Source organism: Alosa sapidissima, chromosome 17 (assembly GCF_018492685.1).
Source record: "Alosa sapidissima isolate fAloSap1 chromosome 17, fAloSap1.pri, whole genome shotgun sequence".
Lineage (NCBI taxonomy): Eukaryota > Metazoa > Chordata > Actinopteri > Clupeiformes > Clupeidae > Alosa > Alosa sapidissima.
Window position 1 is genome coordinate 30,918,962 of NC_055973.1, and position 23,737 is coordinate 30,942,698.

General features: G+C 45.2%; 1 protein-coding gene across 1 annotated transcript in view; it reads left to right on the plus strand.

The window, feature by feature from the left end:
* Positions 1 to 432: 432 nt before the first annotated feature.
* LOC121688051 (E3 ubiquitin-protein ligase HECW1) overlaps positions 433 to 23,737 on the plus strand; it is a 99,669-nt gene continuing 76,364 nt past the window's right edge. Inside the window, exons 1-5 of the mRNA XM_042067370.1 lie at positions 433 to 616; positions 11,080 to 11,137; positions 14,166 to 14,478; positions 16,588 to 16,695; positions 19,210 to 19,304. Coding sequence (XP_041923304.1) covers positions 11,111 to 11,137; positions 14,166 to 14,478; positions 16,588 to 16,695; positions 19,210 to 19,304 — 543 coding nt within the window. The 5' untranslated portion in view covers positions 433 to 616; positions 11,080 to 11,110. The remainder of the gene's footprint in view (positions 617 to 11,079; positions 11,138 to 14,165; positions 14,479 to 16,587; positions 16,696 to 19,209; positions 19,305 to 23,737) is intronic.

Genomic DNA, 23,737 nt, shown 5'->3' on the forward strand with positions numbered 1-23,737 from the left:
CAGTAGCACATTTTAATCATTTTGTATATCTATAGTGGCTGATGAAAGAGATGAGTGGCTTTTTTTTGGGGGGTGGGGGGGGTCAGTGGGTAGTGTCCCCACGAAAGCTCAGACCAAACCTACGCCCTTTGGATGGGCATATGAAGACTCAGTAAGACTGAGTGTAAGACTCAGTAATGTCATCTTGCCAATAATCTTGTCCTGTAGTGTAGATCAATGCACAGGTACTATATCCAGTCCAAAATAATGAACTTTTGCAGAGAAAACACTGTTCGACTCCTCCCATAGTATTTGAACGGGCCAGTCTGCCCATTGCCACGGCCCGACTCAATCTCTCCATCCTTACCCATGTTGGTGTAGGGTGGCGGTAGAGAGGCGGTGGGAGCCCAGACACGAAGTGCTCCCATTGGCTGTTGATGTGTGGTACCCAACGGGAAGCGGGCGGATGAGGAGAATGGTGTGGTAATGGAGCGCGCGCTATCACCGGGCCACCGTGCGTGCTTGGGACCGCAAAACATGCTCGTCGGATGTTCTTACTGCTAAGTATGTCGGTCACGTCTCGGATGTAACCACTCGCAGTTGGAGTATGATTCACAGACAGGTTATATTATCCCAGGTAGGTTCGCGTTGTTTTGTTGTGCTACTGCTTTCGGTGAGCCTGGTCTTGTGTGATAGTAGCCTAAACCGAACATGTGCCGTCTGTCACTGGTGAAGTGTTCTGCCTGCGATGGGACAGGAATGAACGTGTCCATTGGCTGTTTTTGTTTCAGGAAAAAAACACCACCATGTTTCTCCACTAGCCTACCCCATCTCCCTTATACATCCTATAGAATGTATGGCCAACGTCGTATAGGCTACGGGGATGTTCTGTTCCTTTGTGTTGCGCTTCCCGTGTCGCCTGGTGTTTCTCATATACCCCCCGCTGTTCATAGGGGCTCTAGAATAACTAACCCGCTGTCAGTGGAGGGTGTTTTGATTTTAACCAGCTGAATGGAACTACGGTTTGTTTGCGTCTTAAAGAAAGTAAAATGCATGATAGGTTATACGTTTATTGGGGCGCCCTTAACTCTGCCAATACGTTAAATCGTCCACTAGAACCCTAAATGTAGGAGTTTAGTTCTATATCTCAATGGCGAATATTACAGCTAGGCATTTTTTACGTCACAAACTGGCTAAGCAGGCAGGTGTAAATACTCTTAATTCCAGAGCAACGAATGTAATTTCTCATGAAAACTGTCAGATTTAGCCTCTTTTTGTCAGATACAAAATCTCAGCTCTTTCTGACAGATAGGCTAGCAAGTAGCCATAGCCTACAGGATATTAGAAAGACTTGTCACTACCAACCTTTGTAGTGTCACAGAAAAAGAGCAATATAATTACACCATGTCAGTTAGAAGAGGTCATTTTGTGGAGATGCTGAGACTTCAGGGTCACTTTGAGGAGGGGTAAAAGTACAATGTTATTGATCTGTCCTTATATGAGGAAGCATGGGGCAACTCCTTTAGGACGAGCCCTATAAACAGTAGAAAGGGCACTGTGATGGGGAAGCTACACATTTGCCCCACTGCTAGCACTGATAGACAAGCAGATGGACTCTCTTGGAGAGAGCTTTGGCAAAGGATAGTTGGGATCCATATTATTTTGGTTTCAGTCACACACACACACACACACACACACACACACACACACACACACTATAGTGACACTTTAGTCCCCTGTGGCTAAGTCTCAGTTCAGGTCTTTCCATTTGTTATTTAATCGGCTGTCACATTTGGCTGGAGACTTCACCTCTTTGCCAGGCTTGTCGTTTGACCCCAGTAAACTCAGTAGACATTTTACAACGTCGGCTGGGTAGCAGATGACCTCATTTCCTTCAGGCCTGGAGACAAACTCAAACTGACGGGCAGACACTGAACCCATATCAGAGTGCCATCCTTTAATGTTACCTGATAGCCGAGTAAGCTTTTGTGGAAGTTCTCACTCTGATGCACAATATTATTTGTTCTAGGTTTCCATATGAGGGATTTATAAACAGACATCTTAACATTTCTTCTCTCAGGTCTTAACACTTATAGAAGAAAGATCACAATTCTTCTCATTCATCAGTTTATGGTGTAACACACTTTAAACCAAGGTATGTATGACATGCATTAAATCAAATCTATTTCAAGTAATCTAACATTCAGACTCAAATTATACATGCTGTGATATTTCTTGAAAATCTTGATATCATTTGATTCTCTGATCAACATTCTGTAAATCGTACTTCAATAACATGGCTCTCGCCATGAATACAAATTCTTTGGCAGCTGGAATCAATTTCTACAACACCTCAGCAAATTTAAAAAGGCTCATAAGCCTCAAAAAACACTTAACCACACAGTTGCTTGTGCCCCCCCCCACCCCCTCGGGTCCTCCGCTACCTTGCCGGAGGCTACTTCAGCTCTCCCCTGCTGGAGTGAAATGGTGAGCTGAGTCATATTGGGACCCCCATCAGCATCTCGCTGGAGTGAGGATGGCTATTGATTTAGCAGTAACTTCATCAGGCGTGGCAGCTCTCGGTCCGGCCCTACCGGACGCCACTGCGCCGTGACCCATCCCAGATATGTGAGAGGTCGGTGAGGTCCATATAAGCAGCGGGAAATAGAGTCGAAGCGGCGGCCGCATTGAGGCCGAAGAAGTGATTAGAGATGGTAATCAAGGCTGGAGTGTGGAAGTCAATATGCCAGCCAGCTCAGGCCACTGCACCCAAGAGTGGACATGGTTCATACATCAATGAAGTTCTAAAAAGCACATTTGAGGCACGCTCTTAAAAGAGCAGCTGAAGTCAATTATTGAAATATCTGCACCAGTTGCCCTTCTTTCAATTTTAACTAGGATCTGTAGTTATAATTGATATATGCGTACTTCCGTATTCAACTAGGAACTGTAGTTATAATTGATATATTTGCGTACTTCCATATTCAAATAGGAACTGTAGTTATTATTGATATATGCGTACTTCCGTATTCAACTAGGAACTGTTTATAATTGATATATTTGCGTACTTCCGTATTCAACTAGGAACTGTTTATAATTGATATATTTGCGTACTTCCGTATTCAAATAGGAACTGTAGTTATATTTGATATATTGATATATTTGCGTACTTCTGTATCTATGTGTTATCCGTCACTCTAACCTTGCAGCAGTATATCTATTTTTATGGCAGCAGTAGCAGCACTGAGTTCCCATAAGGCCTCACCAGTGACCACTGTGTGCGTTTAGTTACTGCTTTGCCAATGCCCATCAAACCCTTAGACAGAGATGGCTGTGTGCGTGTAGCCACACTGTTCACGGAGCATAGACATGGCAGTGTGTGTGTAGCCACACTGTTCAAGGAGCATAGGCTTTAGCGGGAGCGCTGTGGTGAGCTGGTGGCCAGCGTTAAATTGTCCGGATGTTCTGACCTTAATGGTGTGCTTGGGCGGTCATAGAGGTTTGGAAGCAGTGGCATATCTCACGTCTCAGACTGGACATCAACAACAATAATAACAACACTGAAAGCCCAATTCAGTGGGGTATTGTATTGGAGAATAGAAAGCAATTTCGTCCATATTTGCAAGTGTTCATCTATTCTTAGAGATGACAAGCACAGTAATGAAAGTCGTTTGCTATGGCCTGATTGTTTCGGGGAGGTAATTGAGGATGGCTAAATTAAACTCTCTAAACAAATGAACTGCTTATTTCATGGTGCTTTCTTGACAAGAGCTGATAATCAGTCTCGTGCACTAAAAGCAGCATCATTTACCACATGAACATTTCTGTGCAGAAAACAGAATCAACCAACTGAAGTCCCTAAACCCTAATAATATAACATGACAGTGGAGAAGTAGAGATGACCTCCCACCATACAGTGCTTTAAACTGACTGACTTTATGAAGAGTAAAGACAAGCAAATGCTATTAACTATTTATGAGAGGAGCTTAGAAAACAGTGTTGACAGCAAGGTTTACACAAACAGCGTACGAAACAAAGAGGCGTACAGGCGGCGTCACAGTGACGTCACAGGCGATGTCACGGGCAGAGGTTCTGCGACGGAGAGGACGCGGTACACACGACTCGTTCTAAAAATAGCCCATACAGTAAAGAAGCCACTCTGAGGTTCTGAGGGCAGAGTCCATGCAGTGTTCCGGTAGGGTTCTAAGAATAGAACATGCTGTAAGGAAGGGAGACACAAATAGTCTGTGAAAGGGGGTATTGTGGAGAACCATACGTATCATTCCTATCGGAAAGAAAGACCCTGAGTCTTCCTATGTTGTGCACCACAGACCTGTATGTAGCTGTGTGCATCACAACAATAAAAGGGATATATTTACATTGTACCAGTGCCTCTTATGCTGATATTGTTACAGACAGTATGTTATGTTGCACTCCCAGGCCAGATAGCCTTCATTTATTGCAGTATTTCATGGAAAGTAATACTACAGATGTCAGATGAGGTGGACAAGAGCGTCTTGTTTCTCTTAATACAGACAGAGCACATGTCTTAGTATTTCTGTCCAAAACCACATTTAAAAAAAAAATGTCAAAGCTCATGCCCTGAGAACACTGCATCTGTTTCATGTTTTGTAAGCCTTTTATAAATGCATGTTTAGCACAGCGTGTCAACAGCAAACGGCAAAAAAACATTTTCTTCTGTCTTTTGAAATGTTGCTGTTTCTAGTATGAAAACAGAGGAATGCCCACGGCTCAATGTTATAACCTCATAAATACTTACGCAGTTGACCTATATATGGGGGGGTGGGGGCAGTGAGGAGCAGAAGCCTTCATGCTCTCCTCAAGCTCAACCAGTTTAAAATAGAATTATTACCAAATGAAAAAGCTTTTATTTTAGCATACATATGAAAGACAATGTTATATATGTCTGCCCTGTACAGTATGCTTTAGTGCCCAAGAGATTAATTTGTATATATTGTTTTTATTTGGTATTATCTATTGTCTACTCATTTGCATTAATTTTATTTGGTATTATCTATTGTTGTTATTACTGTAGTGTGGTGACTGGGAGTGATATGATATTATGCTGAGCACTTTTAGATTCACATCACACTGATAGGAAGCCATTTTCAACATCAATCTCTTGCAAGTCATTCATTTCCATAATGGAAGTCTAATGAATGTAGGAACGACTGACTCTCTGAAACAATAATGGTGTGATCGAAGCTCTATTAGAGCTTCCATGTGCCCTGTTGATGGTGTGTCAACTGACAGTTTGTATCTTCCATTCTGGTGACACTTCCAACCACTGACAGTCAGATAGTCAGAACGCCAAAAAGTGTGCTCCCATAGAATATCAGTGCTTGCTCGACGGTGGTAATGAATGAGGGGCTTCTGCCAGCGCAAAGAGTGAAATATCACTGGGAGATCAGGGGGAGAGTGAAAATGTCAACAGTGGCCATCTGGGGAATTAATTATCCCCACCATCGACACAGGCAACGGATGTACCCAAGCCTCACACCACAGCACACCTCAGCAGGAGAGCTGTGAGTAGACGCTCCCATAGCTTGTCCCCAGGGATGCAACAGTATAGGTTATACCATGTCCAATATGCAAGGGTGGGGGTGGAACATTGTGTCCTTTTTGCCTTTGGAAATATGTATTAAACTGCTAGTTTTGGTAGAGGTATGGGGTGCAAGAATCAGTGTGTCTTTTCCTTGCACAAAGTGTGTATTGGTGCTTGAGAGGGGTCTGTCATATGCTGAGTTAGAATGAGGCTTCACCGTGTCAGGTGTCAGAGGTGGGAGATGTGGGAGTGAGAATGAGGCTTCACCGTGTCAGGTGTCAGAGGTGGGAGTTGTGGAAGAGGACAAAACATGATGTTGATTTAGGGAGTTGCCACGGCAGCGTAAGCGGCTTGATTGAGCGTAATCTTGATTGAGAGTAATTGTGGGCAGCCGTGGCCCACTGGTTAGCACTCTGGACTTGTAACCGGAGGGTAGCCGGTTTGAACCCTGACCAGTGGGCCACGGCTGAAGTGCCCTTGAGCAAGGCACCTAACCCCTCACTGCTCCCCGAGCGCCGCCGTTGTAGCAGGCAGCTCACTGCGCCGGGATTAGTGTGTGCTTCACCTCACTGTGTGCTGTTTGTGTTTCACTAATTCACCGATTGGGTTAAATGCAGAGACCAAATTTCACGGGATCAAAAAAGTATAGATACTTATACTTATACTTAATCATTTGCTGTGTTTGTTGTCATGGTACACGGCTTGGCTAGGCTTACACGATCTGTTTCACTTCAGTGGTACTACAAGCATGGGTAAGGGGCTATGGATTCCCTGTAGATGGTATCATCTTTCAGTTTCACGTGTTATGAATTTTAAAATGTATTTTTTCAGTAATGGAATTTTCAGTGATCAAAGAAATACAATTGTCACTGCATAAGAATGACAACACATGCCTACATGGGGGAAGCCGTGGCCTACTGGTTAGCGCTTCGGACTTGTAACCGGAGGGTTGTTGGTTCGAACCCCGAACAGTAGGAACGCCTGAAATGCTCTTGAGCAAGGCACCTAACCCCTCACTGCTCCCCGAGCACCGCTGTAGCAGGCAGCTCACTGCGTTGGGATTAGTGTGTGCTTCACCTCACTGTGTGCTGAGTGTGTTTCACTAATTCACGGATTGGGATAAATGCAGAGACCAAAATTCCCTCATGGGATCAAAAGGGTATATTTTCTTATACTATTATTATACTACATTATTACATCAGCTTGCTGTCATTGTTTATTAACCCTTTCTCTCCACTGATGAGTGTGTTAACAGCACAGACAGGTAGTGGTGATGCTCACCAGAGTCTGAACAGTCACACAGTGACACGATGAGACAGGCAGCATTAACCTGTAAGAGGTGAGAATGTTAAGCTGCACAAAAATAATCATTCTTAACGCTTTAATGAGGATGTACCTTTCAATTAGGCTCACTGCTATGGGGAGCGTGGTCTCCTAGCTTAAATAGCAAGAACAAAGCAGGGAGCTTTCACCTTTCATCTCTCAGTGATCAGGGGGGAAAAGCACTTATATCGTATCATAATTATCCTCAAGGACAATTAATATAAAGCAGCCCTAGGGGATTACAGCAGGGTTACACCGCATGGAATCTCTCTCTTACAGTTGTAATGCTTCACCGTTTATATCAGTGACAAACTCAAACTAAGGCGGCCCTCTGACCTTCGCTGGAGGAGCTCTCTCTCTCTCTCCGTTCTCTCTTCTCTGTTCTCTCCATTGTCCCTGCTCTCTCGCTCGACGCCCACAGAGCCTTTCCACGGCGTGACAACCGCCTAATGGTGACACCCGCACCAGCGAGAGCCACATCTGCAACATAAACTGGATGGCCCCCACACAGATGGTCCATTCACTTTTACCCACCATGCATTTCACGCATGGCCGCACACGCATATGTTTCTGTGTGTGACCCTCCTGATAAGCCCCCCCCGTCCCCCCCGTAGGGAGCTGGGCTCATTGGATTGCTGCCTACAGTGTCAGTAGGTTAGTGGACATCCCCGAGCCTGTGTCCACTCATGCATGCCCTGGTCCTCCACAGCGGATTTATTTAGGCTGGATGCCGCCCAGCTGAGGATGCCTTGCTTCAACTCCTTACAAACACACACACATGCGTGCGTACACAAACACACCCACACACACGCGCACGCACACACACACAAACACACACACACACACAAGCACATATACACATAAACACACACATACACACACACATACACACACAGACACACACACACACACACACACAAGCACATATACACATAAACGCACACATATACACACACACACACAAGAACATATACACATAAACGCACACATACACACACACACACACACACACACACACACACACACACACACACACACACACACACACACACACAAGCACCTATACACATAAACGCACTCATACACAAACACACACACACACAAGCACATATACACATAAACGCACACATACACACACACAGACACACACACACAGACACACACACACACAGGGCCGCCTGCTTCCCAGTGCCCAGAGATCGCTTAGCTGCAGACACCCAGTCACTGCAAATGAATGTAACTGTCATGGTTCCTCCCAAACAATAGTGCAATGGCTGGAGGGAGGCCGGCTGGATGGCTCTATGGCTTAGTGAAACAAATACTTTGGGAAGCAGACTGTTTTGCTGTGATAGACAAAACATTGCATTTGAAATGTACTTTATCAACACATTTGTTTGTTTATATTTATACATATATATATATATATATATATATATATATACATTTTCCTCTTTCTTTCTAACCTGAAACACATAAACAAAGTTCTTACGCATATACCATATTATACGGTTTCTCTTGGAGCAGCATTACGATCCGGAGTATCATTAGCACAACGGCATGCTGTTCTTGGTGGCTCCACTGTTTGTCCTACAGTTGCGTAGTGATGCTGTACATGTACAAGCTGTTTGGATTCAGTGGACAGTACTTCATCACAGACTGCCCCAATACAACCACAGTAAACCTGCTAGCACAATCTGACATGTGGTCTGTCCAGTGGGAGCTGAAGATTTCATTAAACTGTCCTGTTCTGGAAAGTGCTCACCTGAGAGCTTGTTACAGCCCAACCAAGAGACCCCCAGTTTACAGTGTTATGGTGTCCCATATTCCCCACTGTTGACTAGGATAGATCTGCAGACCAGTGGGGGTCTGGTGCTGCTAATTGAGTCTTTTCCATTTTATATACCTTTATGTGAGGGGATGCCATGGGTTCTGTCTGGGGGGGTGCCATGGGGTCTGTCTGGGGGGGTGCCATGGGTTCTGTCTGAGGGGGTGCCATGGGGTCTGTCTGGGGGGGTGCCATGGGGTCTGTCTGGGGGGGTGCCATGGGGTTTGGGTTGCTGGTACACTGGAGGCCTGTCCTGCATTTCCCCACATTGGTTTCAGTCTAATCTATTTATCTGTTATTCTGTGGCGTGATTATGGTCGAATTGCATTCCATCGCCTGCTTCAGGGAGGACTGGTTAAGATGAGGAAATATTGTACAATAGACTGTCACAAGAGACATGGTGTTTCCACCATGTTTCAATAGGGAAAAGGTCCCTATGCAATATAAGTAACTCTTCCAAAGCATTTGCAAATGCTGTGGGTCATAAATGCAGGGTGTGGCCTATTTGTCTACACACAATACAAAGTGTTTTTTTATCTGTCTCCAATGTCATCGTCAGCATTGCATTTTTGGACTGTCTGTCTCACAGCTTTAGAACATCAAGACAAGACCTATTGGGTGTATATGGACCTTTGATACACACCAGTTTGTGCCTTTATATGACACCAAAACAAGCCAGAACTTATTAAGCAGAGTACAAATCTGATTTCTAAAGTACCCAGTCCTGTCATGGCATACTGAAGAGTTTCAGTGGACAGCTGTGAGACCATCCCCAACACTTTCCCAGATTAGTGGACTCTGCAGTCAGGGATGGTACCCCCCATCTCCTCAGAGTTTTCATTCTGACCATGGGGTTCAAAGTGCTCTTTGAACCTTTTTGAAAAGCGCTATTCACTGGGGGGATGTCTTTGAAGTGTCCCCCATAACTAGGCTATACTCTGCCTGTGATGTAATGAAAGATGGCGTCCATGTTACGGGCATCATGTCATTTGCCATCTCAGAATATGGGGTGTTGAATGTGTTTCGGTGGTGTGGAGGTGGGAGCTTTTTTAGTAGCTGTAAGGGGAGCGCCAGGCATTGCAGACATATTTCTATATTCAAAAAGAATGTAGAGATGCAGGAGATGACTGCTCTGAAAACATGAAAATGCACTTTGTGTCCGTGACATAACACACCAATGGGAAATCAAATGTCATCCATTAAATTAAAATGCCACCCAACCAACGTAAAGATGGATCACGGGCAAATGTGAAGTCTTAAGGCTTAAAAGCATTGTTTTTAAAGAGCTTACAGTCCACTCCCTTGCGGTGTAATATGTGGTTATACTGTAGCAACACTTGTAAGAGCCAACGAGTTGACCAATGGCCCTATTCAGATCATTTTAAGAAGATTAATGTAAATGCTTTATGTGGTGGCCCATATTAAAACAAGACTTTATTGATTGGATAAAAGCTAGTTTATGTGTGTACAGTAGAGGCAGTACTGTGATGATGGATTAGAGTAGGATGTACCGCACTGAGCTCCTACAACCCAACTGGTGCTTTTCATTGGGGCTTCTGCTTTTGCTGACTTCTCTTTGCAGGGCTATTGTGCTATTTTTCTTTGTGTGTGTGTGTGTGTGTGTGTGTGTGTGTGTGTGTGTGTTAATATTTCTTCTTTCAATTGTGTTATTGCTTGGTCAGTGTACTGTATTTTCTCTGTCTCATGTTTGTATGTGCTGCTACGTAGCAATCTTGGTTTTCTTGTGTCTGTCATCTGTGTATAAATGTATTAATTATGTTGCATGTCTGCATTTCCCAGCATAACTGAAATATCCATGGGTGAGATTTCTGGAAGGACCCACTGCAAAGCAATTTCTACTTACTTCACGAAGGAGCCGCAGTCAGAATACCACATTTTAGTCGGTTCATTCATCTCAGAGGCTGTACTTATGAAAGGCACATTTTCAAACACTATCAATAAAATATGAGTGTTTGGGTGGAGAGCTCAACATTTAGAAAGGCCTCCGCAGGTTTAAATTATAGATTGTGTGAGATGTTGAGGCCAAAGATAATGAATGAAACCATGTTGAGGCCAGGCAGTCTGTGTGTTTGGACAGAAAGAGCAGAGTTCCAGGAACACCCATGGGCTCATCAAAAGAGCAGAGTTCCAGTAGCACCCATGGGTGCATCAAAAGACATCTATATCATTTTATAGCATTATACAGACAGCACAGTAGTTATGTGATAATCAAATAACATAGCATTTAAAACAATAGTAGTAATAGGGAATGATATCTGGTACAAACATTTTGATAAAGCTATGAAGTGCAGACATATTGATGAGCTAAGTAATTAGCTGTTGGATGAGAACGTGCCTCATGTGTTGTGTGTTGGCTTTTCCTCAGGATCTGTCGAGCTTTGAGTTGGAGAATCATAATGCTGCTGAACCTGTGTAGTGTTAAGGTCAGTGTGTGTGTGTGTGTGTGTCATACAGACGCTAGCCATCACATCACCACGTGCCTGCCCACATCATCACACATTACACACGGCCCACTCCTGCCCACTTACATTCATCACCGTACTGTATATGAGATTTGTGTGTGTGTGTGTGTGTGCATGTTGATCTCTTGGAAAGCCTGGTGCTTGTTGAAAAGTACTCCAGAGCTTTTCCTTTGCTTCTGAATATGAAATCAGATTCTGTCTCCTCATCAGCTCTTTGCTGCTCCCCACGCATCCTCATTAGTGTGTTGTGCTCAGTGTCTGTGCTTTCCCATCCTCTGTGCTTGCCGTAGGGGAACAGCTTCACACACACCCCCCATACACCCCCACACACCCCCATACACCCCTTACACACCCCCACACACCCCCACTCCCTGCACCCCACACCCAAAATAAAACCCTCAGCACTTTCCAAGTATGAAGTAGCGCTGCTAATGTACATTACTAAAAACAATATAACCCAACTCTCCAATATAAAATAGACACTTTTGGACTTTTGGACTCTGACCCACCTAACATAACTTACAGTATGCATACATGATCTGACCCACTTAACATAACTTACAGTATGCATACTTGTAAAGTGGCTAGTATGTAGCAGACGCTATTGTCCAAAGTGACTCTGACTCCAACAGCGGGTTCAGGGTTGAACCGATGGTCAGATTGTGGTCTGAAAGTGTGTCTGGGCAGTTACTTGTCCAGTTATTGTCCTTCATCCTAATTAAAGGAACCATATGTAAGAAATGTATTTCAATTAATCATAAAATGGCCCTGATATGTCACTAGACATTAAGAAATCATGTTCATTTCAAATACTTATATCACTGACAACAGTAGTCCGGCCAGGATATTGTCATTTAAAAAGTGATGTTGCAGCCCTCAACTGATGTTGATGTTGTGTTTTGTCATGTCATGTTGTGTTTTAGCCTGATGCCCCACCCTCCACCTATCTAGTAATCACAAAGTCAGTAGTGTTTTGGCATCTGGGTTGGCAACCTCGAGTCAGGGGGAAGGGGAGGGGATACACCGCTCTACAGTATTTTGAAAGTGATTGCAGTACCAGTTTTGGCCACAATCTTACATATGGTTCCTTTAACTATGGGCCGCTGGTATGCACAGTGAATGGGCAAAATGAAACATAAATCAGAGGATTTGGTTGTTTGAGCCAGTCACAGTCGCTTGTTTCTATACTAGGTATTTTAGTGCGATATGTGTGCAGTGTGGCGTTATAGCTATAGTATGTATAGTAGTAGTATGCTACACTTTTGTATATGTTATATTATAAATATAGCTATGTATATGTTTCTAAGTATGCTACACTTTTGGAAGTCCTACTCGATTTGTGTACAATTTGCTTTATATATTTCATACACTACTTTGATGTCTACTGCTTTGGAGTATTTGAGTCCAGCTGTAGAGGTCCAAACCCCAAACTAAACCCTGACTGTGTGTGTTCCTCATTGTGTATTTCTTGGAAAGAATCAATAATGTTTTTGATTTACATTTCAATAAACATTTACATTTACATTCCTTGTGATCCAAATGCTACACACAGGTCTGTGGTTTGGTCAAATACTACACATGGATCTGTAGTTTGGTCAATATCCAACATTATGATTGGATAGGATTTTAGTGTTGCAGCTTTTAAGTTCTGACAAAACATTGGTGTCTTGTCTCACACAAGACCACCATCTTCTCACACTATCGTACTGGTAGAATTACACATTAGACACACACACACACACACACACACACACAGTGCAGGCAAGCTGTAGTGTTATTTGTTGTTTGCTAAAATCATGTAACCTGAGAGACTGGAGGTTTCTCTCTTATCAAGAGACTGGAGGTTTCTCTTTGAGCAGGAGACTGGAGGTTTCTCTCTTATCAGGAGACTGGTCTTAAACACTGGTGCTGTCGTTGGGAAATGCAGGTTTGCAGTGTACACAGTAGGAGTCCTGCTGTGCTGTTTCACCCACCTCTCATCTACATGTGTGTACTTGTCATGTCCTAGTTACACCCAGTGTTTTCTGAGCCTGCAGTAGTCTGCACCAATGCATCAGGAAGAGTGGCAGTACCCACAGACATACAGTAGGCACAGACACACAGGAAGAGTGGCAGTACCCACAGAGATAGGCACAGACACACACGACTGCTGCCTGTGTTCATCACAGTTAAAGTTAGAGTTCAATTACTGTTAATCTAGTCCCACAGCACATCTGGTTTATCATGCACAGTAGTCTATGTATAAAGTCATATTATTTCTGACTACCATTGTAGGTGAGTGGGTGTCACATTTTCTTGATGCAGTTTCTGTAGGTTACACAGTAATATGGATTTTGTCCTCAGAGTAGCTTTTTGTCCGTCTACCTTGGAAGTTAAGTGAGCTGTGGGAAGCATTTTACATTCAATCTTACCTGAGAAATGAATTACTGTGAAAGACACAATTGTATACATTACTAAAGAATCAATGCCTGTGCAGTAGATTTCTGCACAATCCCTGCGAAATACTCAATGACCCTGGCTAAACCTCGCTAAACATGCTTTTTGCTTGCTTCTCTTTTTGCAAATTTGGAACTTGAACTTAAATAAACAACACTTTTTCTTAACTTGCCTCACCCAAAATGTCTCTCACAGCCTTATGCTTAAGACAAATAGAATATAGGGTTCTCAGTCAAATAGAATATAGAAATAGAATATAGGGTTCTCAGTCAAATAGAATATAGGGTTTTCAGTCATGCATTTGGAGTCTGCATATTTCCATCATGTCTTTGCTCCAAACTCACCTCATTGAAATCAGTGTGATTAATGCTCTTGATGAACTAAAGCAGGAGGGTGTGTCAGAAACAGCTGGACTACTGTATGTTGGGTCAGGGAGAGGTGGGGAGCATGCTTAGGGGCAGTAAGTAAGGGTAGTCCAAGAGCACCATTGAGAACCCTTGCATCAGAACACCGTTATGCACTGTGCGGTTTTGTGCTGCGTGTTCCCCCTTAGAACCTGTACCAGAACCGGCTCCTGGGTCTGGCGGCCATGGCCTCACCGTCGCGGAGTTCCCAGGGTCGGCGTCGGTGCAAGGACGGCTCGGCCCGGTTCAGCTTCGCCCCTGAGCAGTACCTGAACGGCGGCCATGACCCGCTGGCTCTCACCCGCTCCACCAGCGACACCGACTTGGTGTCGTCGGACAGCCGCTCCACGCTCATGGTCAGCACGTCCTTCTATGCCATCGGCCAGTCCCAGGACATGGTCATCTGCTGGGACATCAAAGAGGAGGTGGACCCTGGGGACTGGATCGGCATGTACCTCATCGGTGAGTAGGCTCAACACATCCTCTCCAGCATCACCATCAGTAGAGGGGGGGGGGGGGGGGGGGGGTTCTCAACACATCCTCTCCAGCATCACTATCAGTAGAGGGGGGGGGGGGTTCTCAACACATCCTCTCCAGCATCACTATCAGTAGAGGGGGGGGGGTTCTCAACACATCCTCTCCAGCATCACCATCAGTAGAGGGGGGGGGGTTCTCAACACATCCTCTCCAGCATCACCATCAGTAGAGGGGGGGGGTTCTCAACACATCCTCTCCAGCATCACTATCAGTAGAGGGGGGGGGGTTCTCAACACATCCTCTCTTGCATCCTCTCTTGCTTACTGCTTAGTTGTGTTTTTATATTATATACTTTAATTACTCTTCTGCTGTTAAAGAATGTGTTTGTGTTGTACGTATGCTGCTGAGACCTTGAGACCTTGAATTTCCCCTGGGGATCAATAAAGTATCTATCTATCTCCAGCATCACCATCAGTGAGGGGGGGGGGGGGTCTCAACACATCCTCTCTAGCATCATTATCAGTAGTGGTTCCCAAACGTTTTTTTTCCGGCGGACCACCTTCTTACATCCTGACTCGGCTCGCGTACCCCCACCATCCGGAAAGTAACACATTCTATTGACGCATTCCAGGCATCATGTTTAATCAGCTGCCCTACATGAATTTCCCCTGGGGATCAATAAAGTATCTATCTATCTATCTATCTATCTATCTATCTATTAGACTGGTTAGATAGCACCTCACAGCAAACCACGCACTGTGGCTTTGGGCAGTCTGTCTCCCAATCCACGTGAAGCCTCGGCCTATATGCCTCATCATAGTGAAGCCTCGGCCTATATGCCTCATCATAGTGAAGCCTCGGCCTATATGCCTCATCATAGTGAAGCCTCGGCCCATATGCCTCATCATAGTGAAGCCTCGGCCCATATGCCTCATCATAGTGAAGCCTCGGCCTATATGCCTCATCATAGTGAAGCCGAGGCCCATATGCCTCATCATAGTGAAGCCGAGGCCCATATGCCTCATCATAGTGAAGCCTCGGCCCATATGCCTCATCATAGTGAAGCCGAGGCCTATATGCCTCATCATAGTGAAGCCTCGGCCTATATGCCTCATCATAGTGAAGCCTCGGCCTATATGCCTCATCATAGTGAAGCCTCGGCCCATATGCCTCATCATAGTGAAGCCGAGGCCTATATGCCTCATCATAGTGAAGCCTCGGCCCATATGCCTCATCATAGTGAAGCCTCGGCCCATATGCCTCATCATAGTGAAGCCTGGACCTATATGCCTCATCATAGTGAAGCCTCGGCCCATATGCCTCATCATAGTGAAGCCAAGGCCTATATGCCTCATCAGAGGCTACTTTTGTTTTCTTCGTGCAGTCTTTTCTGTCTCGTCCTTTTTTTATCCCCTGCACTCCACCTCCACCTCCATCATTCTGCCCCTCATCCCACCGTTACGTGTCTCCTGCTCTGTTTCTCTCGCTTCTCCTCTTTGATCGCTTTGATTGGGCCTTTTGGACAGTGTCCCTGTTTTTAGACAGTTTTCCATGTTTGCGTAGGCTACCTAGCCTATACTTCCACAAAACTTACGCGCCAGATATTCTGGCTGCCCGCAGGAAATCATATGCATTGTGGGTAGCTTATTTTTAATGAAAACATAGCCTGCTATAGAGTTCACAAATGGTTTCCTTTAATTTCGCGTTTCCATATCATTATAACCCGATTCAAAATTATGTATTATTTATGAATTAATTTGATTATTAATTAATTAATAATTTTTAACAGCTTTCCGACATTGCCCTTTTCATCTCACGTACGCCCCCTAGTGGCAGCTCCACAGCTTGTCCAGTCCTCTGAGATAAAAACTGGCAAAAATGTTTCCTGTAAGATCTTGTGAATACACATAAATTGAGTAACATCCATGGATTCTGGGGCCATGATGTTGAATGATTCTGTGAGCGTACTCAATCCCTTCATTCTGTACATAGATATCTGACTATATACTTTGCAGTGTAAATGTTTAAGCCTACGCTGTTATTATTAGGTTTCTTGGTGATTTGCCATTGATATTAATGAATGTTTTCTTTCAGATGAGGTGTTGTCGGAGAACTTCCTGGACTATAAGAACCGTGGCGTGAATGGATCCCATAGAGGTCAGATCGTGTGGAAGATTGACCTGAACTCCTGCTTTGTCGAATGTGAGTATAGAACGCTTTTTTAGATTTACAGTAAATTCAATCAGAATACTACTTAACTACGATACACTTTACCTGAAGGATCTAATTTAATCCTTGTGTCATGCAATGCCTTAGTGATCAGGCAGAATCAATCACAGACGCAAGTAGTTTATCATCATTCATCAGGTACCACAGAATGATTTCTTCCCCAGAAAGGACTACAGCTCTCACTAGTGGCGTGGAAAACGTCTCCCTCCCCCTCCTCCACCTCCTCCTCCTCCTCCTCCCCCTCCTCCACCTCCTCCTCCTCCTCCTCCCCCTCCTCCACCTACTCCTCCTCCTCCTCCTCCCCCTCCTCCTCCACCTCCTCCTCCTCCTCCTCCTCTTCCTCCACCTCCTCCTCCTCCTCCACCTCCTCCTCCTCCTCCCCCTCCTACTCCTCCTCACCCTCCTCCTCCACCTCCTACTCCTCACCTTCCTCCTCCACCTCTTCCCCCTCCACCTCTTCTTCCCCACTTCCTCCTCATCCTCCCCTCCCATCTCCTCTTCCTCCTCCCCACCTCCTTCTCCATCTCCTCCTTTTCCTCCACCTCCTCCTCCCTTCCCTCCACCTCCTCCTCCTTCTCAACCTACTCCTTCTCCTCTTCCTCCACCTCTTCTTCCTCCACCTCCTCCTCCTCCAGTGCTTCACTAATCCCTATTTCTCAAAGCTGTCCTGTGCTGTCTGCTACGGTACCATCCCCAGCTGTTTTAATTCCTTAGAATGTCAGATGACAAGCTTCCTGTGTCTCTGTGTTCCTGTGTCTCTGAGAGCGAGAGAGAAAGAGAGAGAGAGAGAGAGAGAGAGAGAGAGAGAGAGAGAGAGAGAGAGAGAGAGAGAGAGAGAGAGAGAGAGGGACAGGTCACCCACTGTTGGATTGTCAAAGAAACATGTCTTATCTCTTCCCCAAAAAGCAGCTTATATAGCTCTACTGTCAGCAGATGTGCCTCTAGTGCCTCTCTCTCTGTCCTTCTTAAAACTACAGAGCTGGAAGAGTGAATAGGGAAATATGGAGCAGATGCTTGTTTGCTACCAATTAAACAACTGACAGACAACACAAATGCGCAGAGTGAATTGGTGAGATTTTTCATTTCGTTTTGCAGTGGTAACCAAATAGATTGAGAGAAGACGGCATCATACTGTATAAAACGAAAGACCAAAGAAAGTGTGTAAACCAAGGCCATCACAGGCCTCTAAAATAAGTCCGTGTGATTTGCATAGGGTCCGGTGGTCCTGACATTTGGGGTGTAAATAGGATCAGTTCAGGAGGGAAAGTGCACCACATTTGGGGTCTAAATAGAATCAGTTCAGGAGGGAAAGTGCACCACATTTGTTAGCTGACAGCAGACCAGGTGTGAGCTATTCTGAACTCTGGAGGAAAATGGGACAGCAGTGAAGTATGCCACGCTTGGTCCGTTTATAGAAAGCGTAGTAACCACTTGTGCTAGCTACCTGTTTCTCTGTGGCCAATGCCGGAGGGAGTCTTCTCGAGGAGAAGCTAACACTCATCTTCTGGTCTAGTGCTTTATTCCCTTGGCTAGGGCCATACAGTTCATCTCCCCTTCAGCAGTATGTTCTCCCTAGTGTGTGTGTGTGTGTGTGTGTGTGCGTGTACGTGTACGTGTGCGTGTGTGTGTGTGTGTGTGTGTGTGTGTGTGTGTGTGTGTGTGTGTGTGTGCGTGTGTGTGTGTGCGTGTGCGTGTGTGTCCTTTCTTCTATATTTCTGAGTGTATTCTTACAGCCACCCTTTGGGATTGTGAGTGAGTGGATGTGTGTGTTTGTGTCAGTGTCTGCTTGCCATACTGTTTTTGTCAGTGTGTGATCATCTTTGTTTGAGTGTGATTGTGTGTGTGTGTGTGTGTGTGTGTGTGTGTGTGTGTGTGTGTGTGTGTGTGTTTATATTCTGCACTACCACTGCCTTGCTAGACAGCTCTCTATTCTATCCCCTTGGCCCAGAAGTAATAGTATACTGTGCTATTTAGTCAAGGCTGGAGGCAGTCAAGCTGTGGACCCAGTACAACAGAATCCTTTTCTACTGGTGCCAGCCCAGATCCCCTCAGGGTCCTAATGCCCGCCTGTCTTTGGTGCTTTGTTGTGATACTGCAGCGGAGGCCTCTCTGTGGGACATCAAAGACCATGTCAAGTGTGTGGGGACTCTCATAATGCTGAGGTGCTGTGTGATACAGTATACTGTAGTCCGCTGGCCATAGTTGAACTGCTTATAGGTCCTGGCAGGACAAACAGGCGCTTGGAACTGCTTATAGCACTGAACACACAGAAGCATCAACAATTTCAGCAAGGCAGACAGAGAAGGTAGTACGGACATCCATAAATGTTCATGAGTTATTCATTATGTGCAGCACACATCACATGTAAGTCCCAAGGCTCATGCTCACCTGTATAGAAACCTAAAGGCATCATATGGAGCATCACAAGGCCTCTTCTAAGACCTGTAACTGCTGTATAACTCTGCGGGCCTACTACTCTTGTTGCAGCTGAAACGAAGATCTGTTTCAAGTACTACCATGGAGTGAGTGGGGCACTGCGCGCGACTACCCCCAGCGTCACGGTGAAGAACTGCCCAGTGATGGTGAGTCGGCCTTGCCTGGATATGTCCTTCTCTCTCCAACCCCTCCTGGATATCTCCATCTCTCTCCATCTCCTCCTGGATATCTCCATCTCTCTCCATCTCTCTACTTCTTTCTCTATCTCCTCCTGTATAGGTTGTTATGTTATTATTATAAAGCGTGTATGGCTTTATTAAGATCCTTTGCTGAATTAATTTTCTCAAATGGCAAATATGTCATCAATGTCATAATCAAGTGGCAAAAGAAGCTTTCTTATGCATTCAGATACCCCATGCTCATACAAAAAGCCTATACATTGTAATGCTTTATGAGTACAGTTATTAGAATATGTAAATAATGATATAGACTGATGTCAGTCATTATGGTACATAATGAATATGCTATAGCTCTTGAATGACTGTGTTTATACAGTAGTGCTTTGTGAATGCTGGGTTTGAGGAGAGTGCTAGCGCTGTGAATGCTGGGTTTGAGGCGAGTGCTAGCACTGTGAATGCTGGGTTTGAGGAGAGTGCTTGCGCTGTGAATGCTGGGTTTGAGGAGAGTGCTAGCATTCATGGTCATGCTAGCATTCATGGTGATGTTGTCTCACTGATAGGAGGTGTGATTAGTGGCTCTCTCTTATCTTTCCCTTGAAAAATTGTTCACTACAACAGAAGGTTAATCAGGTACAGAGGTGCAGTGATACAGATCTTTATCTATGACCTGCATCTAGATTCAGTCAGATCTAGATGAATCAGTCACTAACTGAACAAATGAGTCGCTACGTAAAGTAGTGAATATGTGTCCACCTGAGCCATGTCCTGCATACTGTTCCGTACGTCCCTTTATACCAGCGCATCTTCAGTGTGTTTAAAGCTCAAGGATGAGAACATGACTTCATACTGTACCGTACGTTCCTTTATGCGAGCGCATCTTCAGTGTGTTTAAAGCTCAACGATGAGAACATGACTTCATTAGGTCATTTGGCCCCCTGGGCTCAGGCCAAACACCCTGGACATGCCACACAAGACAGGACGGACGGAGGGTTGGAGGAAGGGAGGGGGTTTTATCAACCGGAGAAACGAGGGAGAGAAAGAAGAGGAGGTTGCGTGCCACAGCGCTCTCAAGATTTCCTTTTTCTCCTCTCCTCTCCCCCTTCCTCTTCCCTCCCCCTTCCTCTCTCTGCTCTTGGGTCTGGCGGATTAGTGGAGAAGAGAGAGAGAGGGGGGGGGGGGTACAGAGAACAGGACCTTTTTGCCTCCAGCGTAATTTTATAGCTCTCTATAGCTCCTCCACCCCCCACCCCACCCCCACCCCCACCTCATGAATCCTTAACTGGATTTATGGAGGATGAAGGAGGGGTTACTCCGCCACTCACATACCCACCCCCACCCCCACCCCCACCCCACCCAACCTACCATACACTTCCCACACCACCTATTCACCTTCTGTCTTAGAAAAAGACTCAGTACCACATCCCACTCTGCATACAGTTGTACTATTTAACAGTTTTGTCAGCCACTTGCCTGTAGTTTATGAGGTCCTTAAAATCCTAGCGCAGGGCCCCCTGGCACCAACCTGCTGTTAGTTCCCTTCTGTACGATTATGGTGCTGATGTTGTTATGATGATGATGGGGTTCTGCCATTGGGTGGAGGGGCCGGTGGAGGGAGAGAACCTGAGAATGTCACTGCGTTACACTGCTAGCTTGAAGGCTAATGCTCCACAAGATGAGGGGTCTTAACTGTCAGAAGGTCATTGTTTTCATCTCGCTGTGGTGTAAGATGATATAATCAATTTCCAATAACCATGAAAATGCTCTTTAGTTTGTGCATCATCATGTTGGGACCATTGGCTGCCTGATGGCTGACTGGGATGACTGGTGATTTTTATCTCTTTAAACAGTTTTCATTCCAGTAGAGGACCTCCATCACTAGCTGCACTATTAAACCACAGATGCATATTTAAATCCATTTTTAATATTTCATTAGAGCTCCTACCCCTACCAGGCATCCATTAGATCTACTGTGATAATAATACAGGTATTAAATCCATATCTAATGAATGTCACCGCCTACTAGCTTCCAACAACATTATCTCTGGGCAGCACTAGCTGTACAGAACTAGAGTTGTACATCCAGGACTCGTTTCCCTAGTTCCTCAACATTTGACCTGACCTGTCGCTCGGGGCATAACGTTACAGTAACACAGGTGTCCTCTGTTGGCAGCTCTGAGGCAGTTTAGCGTTTGTGCGACGCCAGACCCACTGGCTGACTTGTCACTGATACGGGCGGCTGTTGTGCTGCCGTGGCCCGGAGAAGTGCTGAGCGCCCCTAAACCTGATCCGCACACCTCCTCTCCATCCTGGGGGTAAAAATAACCCGAGGGGAAGTGGCAGCGGAAGGCCCGAGGTCAGTTGCCCCCTGCGGGGTAGGAGAAGGTAGGGGAGGGTGGGTGTGGACGCACAGCCAGGTGGATGGACCGACCAGCTCGGCTCGGGGCTTCAGGTCCGGTAGGACTCGCACAAGTACATGTACAGCAGACTAGCGCAGCAGGCGACCGACTGTGAGGGATGTCCCCAAGACGGAGCACCAGAGAGAGGCGGAGGAGGAGAGCGGCGAGAGCACTCATGTGGATATCCAGCTGGGTAAGACTGGGGATGGACAACACATCCTCACAGAGTCTGCAGTCGCATGTTTCTGCTTCTCTCTGTCTGTCTTTATCTTTCCTTTCATTCTCCGCTGTTGAATTGGGGGAAGAGTGCCTCTTCTAGAGGTTAGCGGTTGAATTGGGGGAAGAGTGCCTCTTCTAGAGGTTAGCTGTTGAATTGGGGGAGGAGTGCCTCTTCTAGAGAATGTCCCAGTCTGCCTCAGTGCCTCACCCAGACTACAGCTTGTCAGAACTGTCATAGGAACTAAGACTATTTTTCTCTCCAGCAGCAGTAAGCAGAAGATATCATCATTTCTTTATAACTCTCAAGGACGCTCTCTGTCTCTATCCTTCTATAGCTCTCTCTCTCTCTCTGTCTCTATCTTTCTATAGCTCTCTCTCTCTCTCTCGTTCTCTCTGTCTCGGTTTCTTTCAGTTTTGTGGAAATGGTTGTGATGTAAAGACGATGATGGCACTTCTAAGTCAGCTCTGACCCTATCTCGTCTCTGGGGGAGGCAAGCGAGTGAGAGATCAGTTTCAAATATGTGACAGCCATTTGTGAGAGAAATAGACTGAAGAGAGACTGTCTGGGGCATCCCACATCCCAACACCATCTGAGAGTTTGGCGCTTAGCGGGCTGCGGGCATGTTTCATACTTAATCTGCAGCTTGATTCCCCACTGGGTTGCTGGTTAGAACTGCTCAGTGCTATGATATGTTCTGAGTAGTTCCATCACCCGCCTTTTCACTGGTGTACAGTGTGGCCTGAGGCTGAAAAAAAGGCTTTCTTTGGATTTTAGGATTTGTGGTGCTTTGTTGCATTCTTGTGTATCAGAGCTATTTTAATGCAATCTATTTGAGACTTGCCAACTTTGAAATGTAAATGATCTATCTATCAGAGAGCAGAAGACATGTACCCTTGAGACAAATGCTCTTTTGATGCAATGATGTGGATTGCTGTGGAGACAAAAGTTTCACTAAAACTATTTTACAAAATGTTGCTATGGGCCCTTTTTGGTGTCTGAAATAAAAATTTTAATTAGATATTTAATAAATGAGTTCTAAAGCCTCTGTATTAGTTGGACGGCAGTTCTTGCAACTCTTGTAGAAACCCAGGAAGCTGTGGGAAGTTCTGTAATGGGCTGCACCCTCTGCTCCCAGTGCACTGTGAACTCGCTGCTCCTTCTTGCTGAGGCCGGGGCTCTTAAAGGAATTATCCGGAGTAAAATACACTTTAGATCAATTTACGGATGATTAGGAGTACATACGTTGAGTTGACATCAAAATCATGTCATTCGGATGTGTTTTGAGAAAGTTCAATTTTACCGTTTTTAGTCAAAACTCGTTAGCCTGGGAGTGACCAGGGCAAGTCATTTCGCCGCTACAAAACGCTATTTTTATTCCTCTTCTACAGTTCCAAACAACATTACACTTACGTGGTAGTAAGTAGAGGGTCCCTAAAGCCAAACCGAAGTATCCCGAGGTCTTTATGTGGTCGGATAGAGAGTCCAGAATGAATTTCATCAAGCCAGTACCTTTCCGGAAATGTTGCTGCTGCAGCTGGCGTCTTTAGGGGAAAGTCCGTAGGAGTCGATTGCCGAGTGTGGCTCTGGAAATTCACAATTTCGTCGCCGTTTAAAAAAAAAAAAAAAAAAAACATAGTCCAGTGCATACAAACTTCATTTCAATTTCGAAAGAAATACTGGACTAAATTTTTTTTTTTTTTTTTAAATGGCAACGAAATTGTGAATTTCCAGAGCGTGTTACTCCACACTCGGCAATATATAGACAGAAACATATAGCAGCCTGG